Source organism: Pinus tabuliformis, chromosome 4_2, assembly GCF_031772625.1.
Source record: "Pinus tabuliformis cultivar Carrire ecotype Pingquan chromosome 4_2, CPIR1, whole genome shotgun sequence".
NCBI classification, from domain to species: domain Eukaryota; kingdom Viridiplantae; phylum Streptophyta; class Pinopsida; order Pinales; family Pinaceae; genus Pinus; species Pinus tabuliformis.
The window spans coordinates 987,189,938-987,213,599 of NC_142304.1; the positions used below are offsets into that span (position 1 = coordinate 987,189,938).

General features: G+C 40.7%; 1 protein-coding gene across 1 annotated transcript in view; it reads right to left on the minus strand.

The window, feature by feature from the left end:
• Positions 1 to 23,662, minus strand: part of LOC149172983 (mRNA export factor GLE1-like) — a 197,409-nt gene that overhangs the window by 11,413 nt on the left and 162,334 nt on the right. Inside the window, exon 4 of the mRNA XM_089426532.1 lies at positions 13,949 to 14,032. Coding sequence (XP_089282658.1) covers positions 13,949 to 14,032 — 84 coding nt within the window. The remainder of the gene's footprint in view (positions 1 to 13,948; positions 14,033 to 23,662) is intronic.

Genomic DNA, 23,662 nt, shown 5'->3' on the forward strand with positions numbered 1-23,662 from the left:
AACCATATAGTTATAATATATAGCTTATATGGTTAAAACTGTATAATAATTTTAATCATATAATGAACGATATATAACTTATATATAGCAATGAAAAAAAATAAGTCGTGAGTCAACTAAAAAATAGTGGAACGAATGTTGGACGGGCGTGACGGTTTGTGGAAGAGGCAACTGACAGAACACGCGATTAGATATGGTGGCAGAGTGTGTCGAAAAAAAATCGACAGCGGGGGAACAGTCGGGAAGAACGACAGACTGGAAAAAATGTGTCTGTTGGAGGCGGGAAATCAATGAGAAGGTGGCGGTGGCGATGGTTTTTGAACGCAGATGAGGTTGACCGAGTGGATGTGGTTAGGAGGTTAGTCAGTGAAGAGTGGTGGTGGGGGCAGCGAGGAGTGGTGTACGACTGTGAGGAAGGCAGCAGATGACCAACGATGGATGAAACCTGCGACTCCGGTCTTTCGACAGTGACGATAGTTGTCAACAGCACTGTCAGCGGTTGTGGGTTTTGTTTTTATTTTATTTTCTTTTGTTGCAGCAGTGCAACCGGGGTAGTGGCAACAAGTGGTGGAGCAAGGTGGATGTTATAGGTCAGGGGCCAAGAGACAACAACGAGGTGTGTTGTGTTGTTGTGACAGCAGTTGGTGGTTCAAACGACGGACAACGGAGTTGTCGAAATGGACAGGGAGCACGGTAGGGACATAGGTCAACAAGCGGGATGGTGGCGTCGAGCAACGGCAAGTGAAATGGTTGATGCATGTGGGACGAGAGCAACCACAACGAAGAAGGTGACTGGGAACGAAATGATGGAAGTGAGGTTTGCAACAACAATCGAAAAATAATTTTGAAGTGGAGACTTATTTGTAGCACTACACTGAGGCGGGAAGCGACTCACGGCGACCTATGGCAGAATGCGGACAGGCGGCCAGTAGCGGTGGCTGCAATGGCGGTTTGCAAGTTGATGGAATCATCCAAGTGGAAACAACATCAAGGTTACGCTACATACTGCGACTTCCACTGCTGTTGGTACCTACGATTTTGATTTTGATTTTTTTTTCCCTTTTTTTTTACTTGTATGTATGTATATGTATTTTTTTATATAACCTTTTTTATAATTTTTTATTTTTTATTTTTTACAACTACATAATGGAGAAGCTCCTTGTAGCGAATGCTTGATTGAGGACAACAAGGTTGTCGGGAGGTTGATGGCCAAAGACCTAGTGATCAGCCAACGTGGCTCTGATACCAAATGAAGTGAACAAAGTTCCTTCTACAGATTAATTACTCCAGAAGACTTGGAATATAAAGATATCCATGAGGATACAAATATTCTGGATTTAAGACCTCTGTGATTTATTTCTTCTGACTTAGTTACCGGAGAATCCACAGTAAGAACCATTTTCTACCAACGTTTCAAATCCCAACTGGGATCCATCATCAGGACCACTTGAATGCTTGATAGAAGAAGAGCTAATTTGAGAGATTAAATATTAATGAGGAGAGTAAATTAAGATGAATGTCGGCTCTCTTTTTTGAATAATAATTTTTGATTAATTATGGATGAGATGTCAGCTATTTTATTTATTTATTAATTTTTTTTTTTGAGATACTTAATTGATTAATATAAATTTTTATTATGTTCATCATTATTACAATTAATCTTAATTTTAATTAATCAATTATAATATTTTTAATAATTAGTTACTTTTTTAATTTAATATAATAATTATTATTAATACTAATTGTAAATAATAATAATAATAATAATAATTATTAACATAATAATTCATAATAATAATTAGTATTAATAATATTAATATTGATCATAATTAATATTACTAATAATAATAATAATCCTAGTATATTGTATTAATATTTAATATTTATTATATAATGTAGGTTAGTACAAATTTTATTATCATTATTATAAATTAGAATTATTATTAATATATTTTTTAATAATTAGCTCCAAGGTCCCGTGTCCCGTATTTTACGTGTCAGACACGAAAACGGCCCTAAAACGTGTCGAAAACGTTTTTCATTGTGTCCTGTAAAATGTAGAACGTATTCGCCAGTTTTCGTCATGTCCTGCATCTGGAAAACGCGTATTCCGTTGATAGAAAACGTTGCCTGCATAAGCTGCAATATTTTTTGAAACAAACAAATAATTTTTGAGTGGAGTAGCTTAATGATCAAGTCTAGGCCCTAGTATTGATATATTATTCATGGTAATGTTAAATTCTTAAAGTAAAAGTGACATTCTCCTTAATCTTCATTTTTATCCTTTTACTTAAATTTTTAACATTACCATGAAATGACTCAGGATGTTTGAGAGTGGTTCCGGCCTCATTGGATTTCATATGGAGAAAGTAGAATTTTAGATTTCATTCAAAATGCAGCAGACTTATCAGTTTTTCAGGATTTCAGGATTGGGAGATTGTAATGTTTCCAGGTGACACCACCTGCCCGGGCTACCCCTGCCACCAGTAGAGGACGTGGTCTACCTCCTATAGCTCCTACTTCTAGTTCTTCAGCTTCTAGAGCATAGCAAACTCCACTGCCAACTCCACCAGCACCAACATCTACATCTAGAGGGAAAGGGAAAGCTGTGGCATTTTCTCGCAAGAGGGGCAGAGGAAATCAATAGGATTAGACTTTAGTTATTTTCTTATATGCTTGTAAGTTGCATTCTAATTTCTAAATAGTAAATTTTGATTGTATTTATTTTTTTAAAGTGAACTATGAACTTTGAGAAGTAATTATATTTTAATTTGATTAGATAAGCTGCAACCTACAATTTAATATGGATAAAAAACTATATTTCGGTATATATATATATATATATATATATATATATATATATATATATATATATATATATATAAAACGTGTCCCCCGTGTCCTGTTTCCAGGTCGATGCGTTTTATATTGAATACTCGTATTTATGTGTCCTCTGTGTCTCGTGTCCTCGTGTCATGTGACTTAGATAATTAGTTACTTTTAATTTAATATAATTTAATAAATTGTAAATATTTTTTTTTCCTCTGGAAAAATCAGTCTATTTCATTGAATAATCAGAAATTACATGAGAGTCAGTTTAATCATGATGTTCAGTACCATTCAGTTGCACTACCACACAGGGTCTGCATATCTGTATACTATCAGTGAGATTTTCATCAAAAAGTTTACAAAATTTTCAGTCTATGTCTGTAAACTGACTATACAAAAAATAAAATTAGAGTAACTAAGATGCTGCCCGCTGATCCAGAGTTGGGTACTCTGGATCTATATAAGGCCGATGGTAAAAAGACTGCACTTGTAGGTTTTTAATTTCTGTGATTTCCCATGTGCCATTGTCCATTAACGCCGCCTCCTTGGAAAGCTTGTCGGCACTCCTGTTATGCTCCCTGTAAATGTGAGAGATGGATATATGGTTAAAAGCTGATTTAAGTTCAAGGGCATCTTGTAATATAGTGCTGAGTGTGTGCATGTGACACAAAGTAATGCCATTTATCCAACTGATGATGAGCTGTGAGTCCCCATAAATGTTGATATTTGTGCAGTGGTGTCTCAGGGCGAAGTGGAGAAGGTGGCGTAGGGTGATGAGCTCTGCGAAGTTGTTTGTCCTTGCCCCAAGCCCAGCTTTGATTCTGTACTGATGATGATCATTTATGTGGATTATAAACCCTCCACCACAGCTGTTTGTGTTTGCCGCGCCATCAAAGAAAGCCCAAGGTATTGAGCAGTCAATGGTAGGAGGAGGTCCAGGCATACGGGGTCGCTGAGGAGGTGGATCGGGCAGTTCAGAAAACGCAGCTATGATGTGAGCTTCCAACAAAGGCCAATGAATGGGCTTGTTTTCGAAAATGCAGGTGTTGCGGGATTTCCACAAAGCCCAATTAATAATAATAGGCAGGTTTATCAGTTTCGTCCCCCCGTTTATCTTAGTCCATTCCGTCCAAGCATGAATCACATCCCGACCATTCCAATTGCCTGCAAATTGAATGTGCGCTTTAATGTTGCTCCAAATGGTTCTGGACGCTCTACACTGTAGGAATAAATGGTCAATGGTTTCAGATTCAGCGTTACACAGAACGCACCAGCTGGGACCATGAAACCCCCTTTTCATGAGCTGGTCACCCGTGGGGACTTTACGCCGCAATATGCACCATGAGAACAGTCTAGATCTAGGAGATGCGGATAATTTCCAGATGTGCTGCCACCAGCTAGCACAGTCGGGTGGTTTTTTGCCCTCAATTAGGTGTAAGTATCCTTCCTTGGGTGTATATACACCGTGATCTGCTATGTGCCACATAAGTTCATCAGAGCCCTCTGTGATATGAATATGCGCTTCCAATAATGCCTCTCTGTAGTTGTCCCACGTCTCATGCCATCTCAGAGGGATGTTCAATTGATTCGCGGTTTTCCATGCCTGACGGAACATGTCAGATTGATCCGGATCCGCGATCTGTGCTAAGACCTTTATGCCGAGGGTCGAGAGATAGTCGATGAGTTCTTGTGGAAGCAAGTGACGACCACCACATCCGGACCAGGGGTCTAGTCCAATTCTGACTCTGTTTCCAGCCTTAATTCTCCATACCAAATTGTCTCTGATGAGGGGGAGAGAGTGGAGTAGAGCCTTCCAAACCGAGGATATGCCAGATTTATTCCAATTTGGTAGACGAGCCCAATCTAGTTTGGTAATAGGCCAAATGTATTTATGATAAGAGATCGAGGCCCATAGACTATGAGAGGTTAGTAGTGCCCATCCCATCTTCGCAGCAAGAGCCATGGAAAAAAACGAGAGCTCCTTTAATCCCCAGCCTCCCCATTTTTTGGGGAGAGCAATCTTGTGCCATCCAATCCAAGCAAATGTACGTTTATCTTGGCTCCTAGCCCAAAGATATCTATTACAGAGTTGCTGCAGTTTTGCTAGAATGTTGCGGGGGATCCATGCCATGGCCATCCAGAAAACAGGGGTAGCTTCGAGGACAGATTTTATGAGGATTAATCTTCCCGCCCTGGAGAGGTATCTGTGGCTCCAACATGACAGCCTCTTCTCAATCTTTGATACTAACCAGACCCAATCCGCAATTTTTTGACAGGTCGGCTTAAGCCAATATCCCAAGTATTTGAGTCCCCGATCCAATGGCTGAGTATTGAAAGGGAAAGCCGTTCTAGCGATGTGTGATTCATTTACAGAAGTACCTGTCATAGTGATAGAGGATTTTGCAGCGTTTACTTCCATACCCGTGGCCTTGGAGAAGAGAGATAATATGCGAGCGAAAGCAGTAGAATCATGTATGCTGCCATCCAGCAATATGAGAACATCATCAACAAATAGGAGATGGGTAAGGTAGCAAATATCTGTTATCTTCAGACCTCGGATGTCTCCTTCCCTTCTGGCCGAGATGAGGAGTCTGCTGAGAGCTTCAATGACCAAGAGGAAAAGTAAAGGAGAGAGAGGACATCCCTGACGGAGCCCCCGCTCAGAGTGGAAGAAATGGGATGCAGAACCATTAATCAGAATGCTAAAAGTAGGGGAAGTGATGCAAGCCATAATCCAATCGATGAAAGGGATGGGAAAACCAGTATGGATGAGGATCATTTTGATATACAGCCAGCTAACCCGATCAAAAGCTTTGGACAGGTCAATCTTCAGCAGGATACAACGGAGGCGTTTGGTCCAAATGGAGTGAATAGCCTCTTGAGCAGATCCAATGGCTTCATGGATTTGCCGGTTTTCTAAGAAAGCAAATTGTTGGGGAGATATATGCCGAGATAGAATGGGTTTAATCCGATTTGCAATAATCTTAGAAATGATCTTGTAGAGCACATTACAGAGGGAAATGGGGCGAAATTCATCAAATGAGGAAGGATGATCAGTTTTGGGAATAAGGGCAATGAAGGTGGTGTTGATGGCATGGTATATGCTTCCAGTAGATCGGCTTTCTTCTACCACCTTAAGAATGTCCTCACCAAGAAGTTCAAAGAAAGCAGCATAGAACTCGATTGTCCAGCCATCCGGGCCTGGGCTCTTCTCCTTTTTGAACCATTTAATCGTGCTTTCTAGTTCAGCCATCGTAACCGGTGCTGCTAGGTCATCAGCATCATCCTCCTCAATGAACCGAGGGAAGTGACCAGCTACATTGATAATTTCTGCAAGATTTGTGCCTGCCGGATTTTTGTAAAGATTTCTGAAGTGAGAGGTCCCCAGGTTCGAAAGTTTATTGAAAGTGTCTGCCATGCCTCCCTCAGGCATAGGAAGATTCCAAATGGTGTTTGCCACCTTCCTCCCCTTTGCGAAATTGTGAAAGAATCTTGAATTTTCATCTCCCGCTTTCAACCAAATGGCTCTACTGCGGAGCCTGAGAGATTCTTCCCTCCCTTTAAGGATGATATTCTTTTGGTTCTCCAGATCCACAAGCTTATTCTTGTCCTCCTGGGATATGAATCCTAAATTTCTTTCATCCAGTAGATTTTCCAGGTCCATTTCGATCTTAGAGAGGCGCTCGTCTTCCACTTTCTTTTTCTCCTTTGCCCAGTTGATCACTAGATGTTTTAATTCAGTGAGGTTTTTGACAAAACCCCTGGCAAATGAAGATTCTCTGTCGATGGGGTGTGCTTTCCAATATGAAGTGATCAATCCAGAGAAACTGGGGTCTAGAAGCCACTGATGGTTGAATTTGAAAGGGGCTTTGGGCTTCTGATGAGTCCCAAGGATTTCCAAAGCAATAGGGTGATGATCTGAAATACCCCCAGTACAGACCCACTGTTTGAAAGATTGCAATCGATGAATCAGGGGTCCTCTCATCAGGAATCGATCCAACCTTCTAGCAAGTGCTGCATTCCCTATTCTTCTGTTTCGCCATGTGGGCTGCTTCTTCTGTACAGGGACATCAATGAGGTCATGCTGTTCCAATAACCCACTTATGTAGTCTGAGATGGGGTCTCTTTGAGCAGCCTCTCCCCATGATTCGGAGAATCCTATGGAAAAGTTCAGGTCCCCTCCAATAATGATGCGATCCGATGCAAAGATGTTTCTACTAAGGAGGTCGCTCCAATAGGGTTCTCTGTGGTGACAGGGTCCGTAGATGTTAATGATTCTCAGAGAACATCCAAGATCACGACAGAATATATCAGCACCAAGGAATCCCTGACCACCCCAAGAGGATTCCAATTTGATAGATATAGGATTGATGCCGAGGGCCAGGCCTCCCGACCTGCCCATAGCATCCAAAGCAATATAATTCCATTTTGTTCCAACCGTGGATAGAGCACGAACACAGTCTTCTGTGGATCCAAGCGTTTCTTGAAGGAGGATGATGTCCGGGTTCTCGACTTCAAAAAGTCGTTTAAGGGCTAACTTTTTTGGGGTGCTAGCCAGTCCCCTACAGTTGAAAGAGATAACTTTCATGGCGGACCAGATTTAGGGGGGTAATCAGCTCTAAGGACCCCAGTAATGGTAGCTTGTCGCCCAGCAGCAACTTCTGCGCTAGCATTTTTGATGGCTTTTGAGAGGTTTGATTTGCGACCACGGGAAGATGAGAATCCAGGATCCAGAGGAATAATGCCCAGTCCCGCAGATGGGGGAGGATCCGGTCGATGCGAACGGGGACGAAGAGAGTATGGATAAGATGATAATGATCTTGTAGAGGACGGCGAGGAGGGCGGAGAGGTGAAGGGAAGTGAGGGCGAACCAGTAGATATTAAAGGAGGCGGGATGGGGATATCACATTGTATCATAGTGCATGCAGTAGATGAGAAATGCGCATATGATAAATCAGATGTGATAGGGAAAGAGATAGGATGAGTACCCGAATTATTTGCAGCCGCTGCAGCTGCCCGTGCTCTGGTCAATGGAGGCGACGGCGCAGGCCGATGATTCACGTGCTCGGATGCTGGCGGAAAGGGAGCAGATTGATGAACAGACGATCGCGCTCCAATAGTGCGACCCGAGGTTCTTTGTGGAGTAGGAGCAGGTGCAGAGTCCCCACCAGCAGATGGTCTTGACTGTTTCGGCCCCCCTTCCAGTCCAATAATCAGAGGGCAGTCCTTATACACATGCCCTATTTGGCGGCATTTGTTACATCTGAAGGGTACCCCTTCGTAATCCAAGAGCTGAGCATTACTGAAGTTTCCCCATCGCAAAGTCATCTTGCCCTCCAAACCCTCTCTGGTATCCAGATATACCAGTATCCTCGCCATGATCTTTTTATTTGAATTCATGTAGGATCGATCATGATCTAAATAGGTCCCCAATGCATTCCCTATTTTGATAAATGCTTCCTCAGACCAATATTGAATCGGAAGACCCGGCAAGCGAACCCAAATAGGACCCGCGCCTATCTGCTCACGCTCAGGGTCGAAAAGAGGGCTCCATCGTTTCAGGAGTACAGGAGCTGATTCAATATGCCAATATTGCGCCAGAACGGTATTGGTGTGCTCTTCTTCTGCAAAATGAATAGAAAACCATCCCCTCGGTAGTTCAATAACCTCTGGCATGACAGTGAACATTTCTCCCCAGATTTCGTTTGCCCAAGCCTTTAATCTTTCAGCCGAGAAGGATCGCCCACGAACGTGCCCTACCAAGGTCGTGCGAGCCAATGCCATGGATTCTTCAAAATTTGTTGGATCGCCGAGTTGTACCGAAATATCCTTTGCCGTCTCCCTGACGCACTTCGTTTTCTTCGATCTCGGGGCAGTAGGGTGATCTGCAAGGGGGTGAGAGCCAGAAACCCTAGGTGAGCGGTTTATAGCTTGAGGGATGAGGGCCGGCGTACTGAAGCTGCCCGAAGTTTTGATTGACGACGAGACGGGAGGGGTTTGCCGCAGGTCCGGGGCATCCGAAGAGGGGATAAAGGGATTTGATGTGGGGGGTATCCCTACGGAGATGGCGGGGAGAGGATCTTGAGGGATATGCTGTACAGGAGGACCGTTCCGGTGGGGAGAAAAATCAATAGTGAAGTCGGCAGACGAGAAGGATTGAAGCAGGGCAGCGGGATCCGAGGATGTAGGCGGAGCTTCAGGTGAGAACGGGGGGATGGATGAAGTAAAAGGAACCCTTGGAACAGCAGATAAGTCGGTAGAGCACCCGGTAACGGCATGAGAAGAATAACCAAAAATGTCATAACCTTCCAACGGGTCGGCGGAATAGTCGACCATCTCGGTCTCCTCGCCAAACTCCATACTAGCCATCTGTTGTAGATTCCGTCGCTGTCAGGTTCGAAACCGCCGAAAGTCCAAAATCCTCACTGCGCTGTCCAAAAACCGGATGCCCTAGTTCCTTCGAGCCTGCAGCTGCGGGTTAACCGAAACCCTTACGGCTAGAGCGCGAGACCTTCGCCCGAGGAGACTGGAAACAAGAAAAAACGAAACCCTGCGGTTACCCTTTGTGTAATCCTTCACAGTAAAAGACTTTTTACCACCTGCCACCTCCAGCTGCCAGTCATTCGTGGAAAAGCCCCTACGCCTGCACCTGTACGAAGGCTAGGTTCCGCCTGCGGAAAGCTTACCCGTGACCAGAGCAGGATTCCACCTGAAACCCTAGTCTCCAAACCCTAGCCGAAACCGTCCCAAGCCATCTCTCCTTCGTCGTTCTTGAGCCCTCGCTCCTGAAATTTAACTTTTCAATTCGTATTTATTTATTTTATTGAATTAATTCTCATGAGTTTCATATTGAAACTCAGCATTGATCGATTCTCAAAACATTATGGGGTGAAAGAGTTTGTCATCAATGTGATTCTAAGAGGGTTGAAAATCAAAAAACACTTTCTCTTAGATTGTTATCAATAAATTGTAAATATTATTATTATTAATATTATAAATAATAATAATAATTAGTATTAATAATATTAATAATATTAATCCTGGAATATTGTATTAATATTTAATATTTATTATATATAATATATGTTCGTACAATTTTTATTATGACGTTATAAAATAGAATTATTATTAATATATTTTGCTATTTTATGAATAGTATTATTAGTGTATTATTATTGTAATGTATTTAATATTAAAATTATTTAAATTGTATTGATATTAATAATAATTATTATTATATTGAAATTGATATTATAATATTAAAAATCGTAGTTAATAATTAACAATAAATAAATAATTAGTGTTAATGATTGATAATTAATATCAAGACATAGTAATTAATATAGTAAATTATTTATTTATTTATTTATTTTTTATTAGTTAATAGATTTTAATTAATACTTAATTAGCTCTTCTTCTATCAAGCATTCAAGTGGCTCTGATGATGGATCCCGGTTGGGATTTGAAACGTTGGCAGAAAATGGTTCTTACTGTGGATTCTCCGGTAACTAAGTCAGAAGATACAAATATTGTATATTAAATATGTGAATAAGAATCATTATACAATGAGTGAGACGCTTGCTTATATACCAAGCAGGTGCCTCTTCATGGATATTCATGTCTCATTTAGACATGACTCTTCAACCTAATTACTAATTAACTAATAATTATATATGGTTATTATCATTTACATTATTTTACATTATTTCCTATATATTTATTCATAACAGATTTATACAAAAAATATTAAATACTCTGATTTCAATATTACCATGCTGGCTTTCTTAAGTTCATATATACTTCTTATCCATTCTGAACAAGAAGAACACCCATTGAACGTTCATTGGTCTATTTTAATGAAAATTAACATTTTCAACTGTAACTTCTGTAACTGATGGGTACCACAATACTTTTGATCTAGGTTAAAGCAAGTGCCCATATTCGATGAAGATAACATACCATCATCTTGTCAATCAATTGATTAAATTACTTTTGCAATTGCTCTTCAATTAACCACTTGCAGGTTCAAGGTAGTTTGTAAAATACCCAAGTATATACAATCAAATACATAATTAAATCCTTAGTTAATTTTATATGAATCAATAAGTAGACAACTCTTCCGAAACTCACAACTATTTATTGGTCCATCCATTCAATGTTATACAAAGGAATCCCATTGTCAATTGTAATCATCACTTTCATATCGTTGCACTAAGAGAAGTGACATGCACTCTACAGTCTAGGTGGAAGAGATGTGTCACATGTGCAACATGCATTAGTTTAAATGGAATAAAATTGGACATCTGACCTCTAATGTCAAAATGGAATAGCATTTGACATCCAATCTTTAATCTCAAAGCATAAACGCATCTTAAAGAAATAAATTAGGAAAAACAACTTAAAAATAAATAAATGAATTAACAAACATATATCCATCTTAACCCTGGATCTTGTAAGCATTGAGAGATTTCCCCAGAGGCATTTTATGTTGATTTGGGGTAGCATCAGATGTGCTCTAGCCATGAAAATTGGTGGAGAGGCTAAAGCACATGGGATCTCCAAGACCCAAAAATGGTTTGGGTAGATTCTAACCAGTTTGGGAGATATTAAAATAATTAATATTTTTAATGGAGTTGACTTAGGAAAAATAAAATATTAATGGGTATTAATATAAAACTGGGTTAGAAAGTTCCAAAAGTCATGGATCAAGCCAAATCTAATCTTAGCCGTTGATTAGAGATTTAATCTCGGTCATTGAAGGACCAACAGGAAAAGTATAAGAAGAGGCTTGAGGGTCAATCAGAGAACACACTGAGGGAGACCAGTCAGTTCGATTTCTGGAGTGGGGTCAGCTGAGAAATTTGAACTAGACGTCTGGATTGCAACAAGAGGTAGCGGGTACGAAACAGAGAGGCAGGAACAGCACTAGAAGATCAGCATAGAAGTTAGAGAGGCAGACGCAGAGGCAGTAGAACTGCGCAGTCACTGGAGGGTCTGTGTGGGTGATGCAGAGAGGCCCAATGATAATGCAGAGAGGCAGAAGCTAACACAGAGGGTCTGGGAGCTGCGCGGAGGCCAGCAAGCTTGATGCTGAGTCTTAGAGAAGTGTTAGAGAGTTTATCTCTGTTGGGTAAGCCAGTTTGGCACCCAGTGTTGAAGTTTCTAAGTCTAGCAGTTAGAAATATTTCATGTACTTTCTGATTTACTCCTTCCTACTTGTTTTGATTAATTAACAATTTATTTACCATGCAAATACTGAAAATAAATACAAGTACATGCTCAGCACATTACAGATCATCAACTGAAGGAAACAAAAACAAGCACACAAGTGACACCGTTGTTTTTGGACTAATGTCCCCGGAAAAACCCAATGCAAGAAAACCAGTGCAACTATCTGAGGGCTTGATTTATTAAGCAGTTTCAAAATACAATCTGGGTGCCAAATCCGGCTCACCCAACAGAGAAAAATCTCGGAAGTAGTACCTCTCAATTCGAAAGCAGATATTCCGACTGAAACCCCAAATAAACACTCCGACAACTCCATAGCTCCAATCTGCCCCACGAAACCCCAACGTCAGCCTCTAGGGACTGCGTCAGCCTCTCTCTGGCCCAACGTTTGCCCAACGTCACTCTGGCTTGGCCTGCGTCAGCCTCTGGAGGCACTGCGTCAACCCTCTGGCCCTTTGTGTCACCCACGTTGGCCCTCTGAGGCATTGCGTAGCTCCTGGCTACCTCTGCGTGAGACCTTGCTGGCTCTGTGTGAACCCCTGGTTAGTTTTGCATCCCTCTCTCGGCTACTGCGCTGATTCTCCCGGTGCTATCTCTGCCTCTTTACTTCTGTATTCACTGTCCCTCAACTCCAACTCTGATCACTCTCTCAACTTTCTCAGCAAACCCGGCCCCAAAAAGTCGAAATCTTGATCTCTTGGTGTGTTCTCCAAGTGACCCTCAAGCCTCCTCTTATACTTTTCTCGTTGACAATTCAACTGCCGAGATTAAGTCCCTAATCAACGACTAAGATTAAATCTGTCTTGATCCATGACTTTTGGAGCATTCTAACACAGTTTTATATTAATTCACATTAATATTTTAATTTCCCTAAGTTTAGACTTAGGGACTCCATTAAAATATTAATTATTTTAATATCTCCCAAACTATTTAGAATCTGCCCAAACCCTTTCTGGGTATTGGAGATCTCATGTGCCTTAGCCTCTCCACCAATTTTCGTTACTAGAGTACATCCAATGCTACCCCAAATCAACACCCAGTTGTACTAAAGAATAGTTGATTAATAAAATCCTCCTCAGCTGCACCAATTTTCCCTCATTGGGTTTTTCCAGGGACATTTGTCCAAAAATATCTGTGTTGATGTGTCTGATTCTTGTGCATGTATTTGTTTTTGTATTATGGTGTGATATCTATAGTAGAATTTATTTTAATGTTTATTGAAGGGTTTTCATAAATAACTTATTGGAAAATAAGTAGGTAAAATAAACCAGTTGTTGTAGTGATAGAATTTTCACATTTTAATGCCTCATTGTGCTTAATAGATCTAGGCTTAAGATGGATCTATACTAGTTATATAATATTTTTATCCTTTACGAACTACACGTTTTGTCCATTTTCTTATAATTCATGATGGCTCCTTGTAACAATAGTCAAGTCCATTACAGGTGGTACCAAAGCTAGTTTGAGACATGCTGACCTAATTTGTTGCCAGTAGCAGCAAGCTTCCATGCACCTTGCTCTAGTAGCCACTCCATAGTTCACCATTCCACACACCTTGCTCCATACACTCCACAGTCATTATGCACACTTCCTTCCCATATACACAGACAATTATAGAAACTCACCACAAAAAAGACAATATCAGGCATGTAACTATAACCAATCTATGATTATTCAACTGTAAGTACCTTTTCCATAAAAATGACTAACAACAAAGCTAAAATCTAGAACATGTTAATCGGCTAATGGAATTTTTAAATCCAAAGAAGGGGTAACGACTCGACGTAATTAGCTAAAGTATGGTACTATAAAATATGTTTGATGTAAAGCAGCATTGAAAGCTAGATTGGGTCTAATCACTAAGATAAGAATTATGTCAGGTTTGCCATACCTTTGAATATGGAATATATTTTGGAACAGTAAAGATGCAAGACTTATGCAACTCGGCAAGCACAAGATCCATTGCAATTGGAACCTATAAGAAACAAAGCACCATAAGATCATCATGATAAACTTATCATTATCATAAAATCTAAAAGAAAAATTCTTTCTAGAGAACACTAATTCATTCTATGTACACCCTTGTTATATGTGATGAATTATAGTTGTGTAAAAGTATACCGCAAAACAATAGTGTCCATGAATCATAACTTTAACCTATGGCAACTCCCATAACCATCAAGCTTTACATTGTTCTAAACAATTGTAAAAGAAACATGAAATATAGCATATTTATAGGAAATGAACTTTTTCGTGGCATTTTAATAACTCTGTTTATTAATTATATAAATTACCTTAGGTGGTTGGGAGCACATTTTGTTCTCCCCCTCACCCAGGTTCAATTCCAAGGGACATATTTGGCCCCTTGTGATAAGGAACAAACATTATATAAATTATGAAATAAGATGGAATTAATGAGATAATTAGATAAAACATTAAACGCCCAAGATGGGGTGATAGGGAGGGCACAGTGTGAGAATTTCATTGTAGTGATTGATTTATTTCTCCTACTTATTTACAATAATAAGTTATTCACCAATGCTTCAATAAATATCTAAATAAATTCAGCTGTAGACTTCACAAATTAAGAAATGAAAATTAAACAGGCAAGGGAAACACTAGCATATAAACAATCACATTGACACACTTGTTTTTGGACAATCATCCCTGGAAAAACCCAATGTGGAAAATCGGTGAAACAGATTTGAAAGTAAATTTCTGAATACAATCTGGATGCCCCAGAGAAAAATGGCAATCCACACAGAGAAGATAACTAATAGATACATAGTGAGAATTTTCTCACATTGAATCTAGAGATTCTACACTGGCCCCAGCTCCTGGATGACCCACTACGCAATCTCTGCATGAGCCTACGCAGTCACTGTGTGGCTTCTGCGTGGAGACTCCCTCTGACTGCATCACCCTAGCTGCTGCTGGTTCTGCTACTGAGAAATCGAGATTCCTCCTGCCAATTACCCACAGTTATTCCTAGCACTGATCCTTGCTATCCCCTAGCAATTCTGTGTCAACCTTCTCCAGTTGTTGCGTTGTCCCTCCTTCGCACTACGCTGGCTCTTTGATCCTTCACTGTCTTCTCTGAAGTATATTCACTAGAACTAGAAATCACTTCCTTCCAGTTCTGCCTTTGATTCTCACTACTTGATCACTTGTTCGAATTCCTTAGCAAACCCTGCCCTAGGAAAATCGAACTAACTCATGAACCCTCTCTGTGTCTACAAATGAACCCCAAGCCTCCTTCTTATACTTTTCTCGTTGAGACTTCAACGGCCGAGATGAAGTCTCTAATCAACGACTAAGATTAAATCTTGACTTGATTTGCCTTCTAGATTACTCTCACCGATATTTTGATTAATACCCATTAATACTTTAATTTTCCTAAGTTTAGACTTAGGAACCTCATTAAAAATATTAATTATTTTAATAAAATTCAATCCATGTGTAATTTCACCAAACGGTTTCTGGGTTCTTTAGAACTCATGTGCCTTAGCCTCTCTACCAATTTTTATGGCTAGAGCCAAGGTTGCACGAAACGGGGAAACGGGTACGAGTTTCCGAAACGGGAAGCGATACGAAACGCGACCTCCCCAAATTTTGGAAACGGAGAAACGCAAGTATATATATATATATATTAAGACATTTAAGAAATATGTGCAATCATAAAGCATATATGATACATTCTAATTTATTACATTATGATAAAATTGTCAATTGTCAATGCATAAACTATAAGTATCTAAATTTACATCACATTTACTCATGAATAATCACATAATGAAAATAGAAATATCCAAAATCAGCCACGAAAAATTTCTAATTTTTTGTCTCGTGCTTGATTGGGAGTCTCCTCCTACATAGTCGAATGACCTTAGTGCTCTTGATTAAATACAAGTTTCATACCCTAGTACCCTACATTCTCTTGATTATTGGGAGTCTCCCCTGCATAGAGGGCTTTGTTCTCTCGATTAAATACAAGTTCCATACCCTAGTACATGATAAAATCCAATGGAAACATTGCAATCCCCCAATCCTGAAATCCTGAAAAACAGATAACTCTGCTGGATTTTGAGTGAGATTTAAAATTCTACTTTCTCCATATGAAATCCAATGAGGGCGAAACCACTCTCAAACATCCTGAGTCATTTCATGGTAATGTTAAAAATTTAAGTAAAAGGATGAAAATGAAAAATAAAGGAGAATATCACTTTTACTTTAATAATTTAACATTACCATGAACTGCATATCAACATTAGGGCAAAAGTTCACTTTTATAACTTTAGACAGGCATCTGGAAGCAACTAGAAGTCACTAGGCTAACGTAAGAATAGATTAGAAAACAAATAAAAAAATAAAAATAAAAATAAAACACAAGTAAATGTTGAAACGTGGGTCGTACAGCCTTGAAACGCGTTTCAGGCCGTAATGGCCACGTTTTAGTTTCGTGAAACGTGGCAGTACGGCCTAAAACGCGTTTCAGGGCCGTACCAAACTCGTTTCAGCGTTTCGTACTCGTTTCTGTACGGAAACGCCCTCCTACCCCACGTTTCCTGCAACATAGGCTAGAGCACATCCGATGCTACTAAAAACTAACGCTCCCTCTTAGCGAGGAAAGTGCTCTAGCAACAATGTCCAACTGCATGTTGTTTTGTTTCTGAAGCATCTCCTTTTCCGCACTGTTGCTGCCACCAACACTGTGTTGTTGCTTCTACTATACTGCTACCCATGACACTGTCACTGCTAGTGTTGCATCTGTACTACAACTCCCTCTCAAATGCTGCATCACGCTATTGAAAGGGATTTTCCATCATACCTATCTGCTCCCAAAATTGAACAAACTTTGTTCTTCCTAGAGCCTTGGTGAGTACATCTACTACCTAATTTCCTATGGGAGTATACTCCAACTGTACTGCCCCATGCTGAACACTGTCCCTGATAAAATGACACTGAATATCAATGTGTTTGGAGCGATCATGAAACACTGGATTTTCAGAGAGCTTGATACAACTCTGATTATCACAAAAGATTTTTGTTGCTTCCATCCTTTTCCCAAATAGATTTACACACAGTTTCCTGAGCCATATAGCTTCACATGTTGCTTTGCTAGCTGCCATATACTCAGCAGCTCAGTGCTACAGATTTATGCTTCTTTCTACACCAGGAGGTCATCCAAGATCCAATACTGAAGCAAATACCCAGTGGTACTTTTCCTATCCACTGAACTTCCTGCCCAATCTGCATCAGTGAATCCACTTAATTTGATATCATCAACCTTAGTGTATCTTAATCCAAAATTGACTATTCCTCGCACATACCTAAGAATGTGCTTTGCTGTTGCCTAGTGCACCCTTTTTGATTCCACCATGAACTGACTAAGGGTGTTGATAGCATAACATATGTTTGGCTTGGTGTTGACCAAATACATAAGCGACCCGATGAGCTGTCTGTATAAGGTGGGGTCCACTTCCTTATCTCCGGAAGCATCTATGGCGTAGCCATAGGTCGACAATCCTGCATTTTGAATCTTTTCAGAATTTCTTACGCATATCTACCTTGGCCAAGGAAGATCTCACCATCTTGCTGCCAAACTTCCAATCCCAAAAAGTAGTGCATTAGCCCCAAATCCTTCATGTCAATTATGTTTCCAGGTTCTTCTTGCAATCCTCTATGAATCTGGATGATCCTGTCAAAAATAGATCATCCACATATAACACCAGAATTAACGGTTCACCTTCTACCAAAAGACAATAAAGATTGGGATCAACATCGCTCTTGATGAATCCCAACTGCTGAAAGTGGCTGTCAATTCGACCATACCAAGCTCTGGGTTCTTGTTTCAACCCATACAAGGCTTTCTTCAATCTACACACATGAGTTCTCTTATCATGTGTTTTGAAACCTTCTGGCTGTTCAATATATACCTATTCTTCTATCACCCCATTCAAGAATGTTGTCTTGACATCCATTTGGCGAATCTTCGATCCCATATGTGCTGCAAGGAATATAATAGATCTGATAGAGGTATACCAAGCTACTCGGGCAAAGGTCTCTTCATAGCCTATTCCTTCCTTCTGAACATATCCTTTTGCTATGAACCTAGCCTTATACTTGTCTATGCTGCCATCTGCAACATACTTGATCTTGCACGTCCATCTCGAACCCACAACTGATCTATTCTTTCGTCTTGGTAAGATTTCCCAGACATCATTTGTCATAATGCAACTGTACTCTTATACCATGGCATCCACCCATACCTGGTGCTGTACAACTTCACGAATACTAGAAGGTTCTTCGACCTGAGCTACCAATGCTTGGTACCTGTCAAGTTGTCTACGCTGCCTTTTCTCGGCTCTAGGAGCTCCAATGAATTCCTCTGCGTCCCTCAGAGTCTGTCGTACCTCTCGGCTAGTTCTTCCACTAGTGGTGGGAGGTTCCATTTGCTCCTCTTCCTGTTGTTGCACCTACTGCGATACTCTTGGCTCCTCTTCTCTTGAGGAGATGTTAGTACTGGTTACAGTGCTTGAACCAAATACCTGTCTTCCTGCTAAATCTGACCCCTGTTGTTGAACCAGAGGAACATCCTCAGCTTGTTCTTCAAAAGGCATCTCTCGAGATTTCCTGAAAGCTCCGTCTTCCATGAACTTTACATCTCACCTCACTACAATCTTCCTACTGCTCGGAATGTAGATTCGGTACGCCTTTGAAGTCTCACTATAACCCACGAGATATCCAACTTTGGTAGTCTGCTCTCACTTGCTCCGCTTCTCTTCTGGATTATGACAATAGGCCACACCTCCGAATATCCTGAGGTGACTCACTTCTGGCTTCTTTTCCATGAAAACACCCTCTGGCATCTTCTTTCCTAAAGCCCTGTGAGGAGTGCCCTAAAATACCTCAAGGTGGAAAGAGGAAATGTCAAAGCATTGGAAGTTTGGCTAAGAGAATTAAAGAAACATGCCAAAAGTCTCAACAAGAAGACTGAAGAGTCAGAGAAAATCATCAACAATCTTAAAGTACAGATAGAAGAGGCCAAAAAAATTGAAGAACCACTCAAAAGGGAACTAGAAGAAAGTACCAAGACAAAGGAAGACTTAGAAGTAGAGATAGTCTCTTTGCGAAAAGAAGCACAAAAAAGCAACGTCCAGCAGAACTTTGCGAACACCTCCAAAGTGTTGGATGAAACCTAACAGTCAAAGGCCATGCAATGATAAATTTGGATTAGGTTACAAACCCTCTCATGTTGAATAGGGTTCAAGCTCCATGAAAACAGGAAAAGAAGCAGAGCATAAAAGTTGTGGAAGTGTCATCAAGGGTTCCATCAAGAAGGAAAATTACATGCCTTCAAAAGAAAAAAAAAAAGAAAAAAAAAGCAAAATAAGCAACCTGCAGTAAAGACGACCCAAGATGACGCTTACAAAAGAGATGCACCACTGAGAAGATTGCCTCCATCCAGGTATTCTAGCATATTTTTTCGTTATTGTTATTCATAGCTGACTTTGGGCACATGGCTAGGGATTGCAGAGCTTATGACAGGAATGACTATCAAAGTCATTATCCCAGAAGCAAGTTTGCAGGAACACAAGGCAGATACCTAGGTGCACTATCATTCAGGTAGCATGTAGAATGCTTCAAATGCCACAACTATGGACATATGGCTCATGACTACAAAAGCATGATGAAGCCTTCCATGAGACAAAAGACCAATTTCAACAACAAGAATGTTTGGAGAAGAAAACAAGAACAAGAAGAAAAGAAAAATGAAGAAATCCTAGAGGCCATGCTTTCAGGAATTGAAAAGACACAAGACCATGATGAATCTATAGGTGGAGAAGAAATCAAGATTCTCATGTATCATTCTAAACGACTGAGCTTGACGAATCCCTATTTTGAAGAGGGGGAGTCTATACAGCAATAGGTGCACATTTGAAGATTTATCCTTTGATAGGTTGGTAGATGGAAGTAGTCACTTCAGTGGAGTAGTAATATTGGCAGGCAAAGTCATTGACAAAATTGCAAAAGGACTTGTTGTCGTTAATGCATATTCATAGGCAGAATTGTCGTGGCAAGTCACAAGAAGCATATCATGCCAAGGAGAGAAAATCAATCAAAGTGAGTCAGAGAATTTTGCAGGAAGACAAAGGACGATATTTCGTCAAGGGGAGTAACCCTTTGCCATAGATGTCAAAAGGGGGAGAGAAATCAGAAAAAGAAGATAAGAGTTAGGGAACCAGTGATGATAGGGGAGTATGTGTTGCCATCAATGACAAAGGGAGAGATTGTTGAATGATGTTGTTATTGATGCCAACATCGGTTCTTGAATGCTCTTAATATTTGTCTAGATTGCATTAGTGGGAAGCTCCACTTGGCAAGAAGTCCCAAAAGATAGTTAGATCTTGTGGTGTAACCTATATTTGATGAAGTCTTTGAATAAGAAAATTAGTAAAGTTGCAAATGACACTATCATAAGATGTTTCTCCTCATCGTGTCGATTTAAACGATATATGGCATAGCTTTTGGTTCATCCTAGTGTAAGAGATATGCTCGATCAAAGATATAATCACCATTTTTGTTGGTCAAAGTCCCCAAAATGAGATGATGTGGTGTTGATTCGGAGTAGCATCGGATGTGCTCTAGCCATTCAAATTGGTGGAGAGGCTAAGGCACATGAAATCTCCAATACCCAGAAATGGTTTGGGCAGATTCTAAATAGTTTGGGAAATATTAAAATAATTAATATTTTTAATAGAGTCCCTAAGTCTAAACTTAGGGAAAATAAAATATTAATGTGAATTAATATAAAGCTGTGTTAGAAGGGTCCAAAAGTCGTGGATCAAGACAGATCTAATCTTAGCTGTTGATTAGGGACTTAATCTCGGTCGTTGATTTGTCAACGAGAAAAGTATAAGAGGAGGCTTGAGGGTCACTTGGAGAACGCACCAAGTTGATCAAGATTTCGACTTTATGGGGCTGGGTTTGCTGAGAAAGTTGAGAGAGTGATCAGAGTTGCAACTGAGGGGCAGTGAATACAAAAGCAGAAAGGTAGAGATAGCACGAGGAGGATCAACGCAATAGCCGAGAGAGGGACGCAGAATCAGCAAAGGTTCACGTAGAGCCAACCAGGGCTCACGCAGAGGCATCCAGGAGCTGCGCAATCCCTCAGAGGGCCAGTGTGGGTGACGTAGAGGGCCAGAGGACTGACACAGTGCCTCCAGAGGTTGACGCAAACCAAGCCAGAGTGACGTTGGGCTAACGCTTGCCCAAAAAGAGCTGACGCAATCCCTAGAGGCTGACGCTGGGGTTTCGTGGGGCAGATTGGAGCTGTGGAGCTGCCGGAGTGTTTATTCGGGGTTTCAGCCGAAATATCTGTCTCCGACTGAGAGCTACTAGTGCCAAGATTTTTCTCTGTTGGGTGAGCCAGATTTGGCACCCAGTTTATATTCTGAAACTGCTTAATAAATCAAACCCTCAGATCGCTGCACCGATTTTCCCACATTGGGTTTTTCTAGGGACATTAGTCCAAAAACAATGGTGTCACTTGCGTGCTTGCTTCTGTTTCCTTCGGTTGATGATCTGCAATGTGTTGAGCATGTACTTGTATTTATTTTCAGTATTTACATGGTAAATAACTTGTTAATTAATCAGAACAAGTAGGAAGAAATAAATCAGAAAGTACATGAAGGGTTTCTAACTGTTAGACTTAGAAACTTCAACATGTGGCAGCTCATCTAGAACACCAAGCTCAACATTAAACATAAAAGATATATATTTTATTAATAATGAATGAACTGATGCTTTATAGAGTGAGAGGCCCAGGCTTAAATACAACCCTACATGCCTCTTGGTGAATGGGCATGATCTTTGATCATGCCCTATGCCCTAATTAAACTAATAGTTGACAGAATAATTAATTTTATATAACATTGCCCTCCTCCCAAAAAGATGATTTGTCCTTAAGCATACGTAACGACGGATGTTGTTGACGAAACGCTTCAGTCTCCCAAGAAGCTTCTTCTTCTGGTAAGTCCTTCTACTTGATCAAGTATTCTTTGATTACTCGTGATTGCAACTTCCTTTACCTGCTAGATATGATACCTTTTCGCTCTAGAATAACCCTTCTTTCGTCATCTAAAGTCGGAAGTGTTGTCTGTGTTGATTGATGTTCACCAAGTGTTGATTTGGGGTAGCATTGAATGTGCTCTAGCCGCGAAATATGGTGGAGAGGCTGGTGCACATGAGATCTCCAATACCTAGAAAGGGTTTGGGAAGATTCCAAACAGTTCAGGAGATATTAAAATTATTAATATTTAAAATGGAGTCCTTAAGTCTAAACTTAGGGAAAATAAAATATTAATGTGTATTAATATGAAACTGTGTTAGGATGGTCCAAAAGACATGGATCAAGCCAGATCTAATCTTAGCCATTGATTAGGGACTTAATCTTGGCCGTTGATATGTCAACTGGAAAAGTATAAGAGGAGGCTTGAGGGTCACTTGGAGAGTACACCAGACTCCAGAGTGATCAGTCATTCTATTCTCTAGAGCAAGGTTTGCTAAGAGAGATAGAATCAGTGATCGGGAATTGTAGTTGAGGGGCATTGAGTACTGAGAGATAGAGACGCAGAGATAGTGCCGGGAGAGCAACGCAGTAGTCGGGGAGAGTAACACAGAGCCAACTAGGGCTCACGCAAGGCCACGTAGAGGCAGCCGGGAGCTGCGTAGAGCCTCAGAGAGGCCAGCGTTGCTGACGCAGAGGGCCAGAGGGTTGACGCAGGGCCTCCTAAGGCTGATGTAGACCCATCCGGGGTGACGCAGGGCCAACGCTGGGCAGAGAGGGGCTGACACAGTTCAGACAGAGGCTGACGCTGGGGTTTCTGGGGCAGATTGGTGCTGAGTAGCTGCCAGAAGGATTATCCGGGGTTTCAGCTAAGAGATTTGTTAGAAACTGATAGGTATTACTACCAAGGAAATTCTCTGTTGGGTAGGCCAATTTTGGCACCCAGATTGTACTCTGATATTGCTTAATAAGAAAACCCTCAGATAGCTGCACCAGTTTTCCCACATTGGATTTTTCCGGGGACATTGGTCCAAAAATAATGGTTTCATATGGTGTGATTATTTCTGTTTCCTTTAGTTGTTGATCTGTAATACGTTGAGCATGCACTAGTGTTTATTTTCAGTATTTACATTGTAAATAACTTGTTAAGTAAAATAACAAGTAGGTAGGAATAAATCAGGTAAAGTGCATGGAGGGTTTCTAACTAAGTAAACTTACAAATTTCAACATGGTATTAGAGCGTGATTGCAGATCACAGGAGGACTAAGGACATCAGCCGAGCGGAGAAATAGCAGCAGAAAACAATTGTCCCGAGGTGACAGAAGTTGTTTCTAGCAGAGCAACAACAAGGGAAGGGTGACGCAGTGCCTGCGTCATGAAGGGTGAGCCGAGAAGAGGCAGCACAAAGGCTAAGTAAAGCAAAGGGAGCCTCACGCAGGGCCACATAGTAGCTAGGAGGGTTGACGCAGTTGGCTGAGGAGGTTGGGTTGTTGATGCCGGGATTGCGCAGAGCTTAGGAGCTCTCACCTTCAGGTT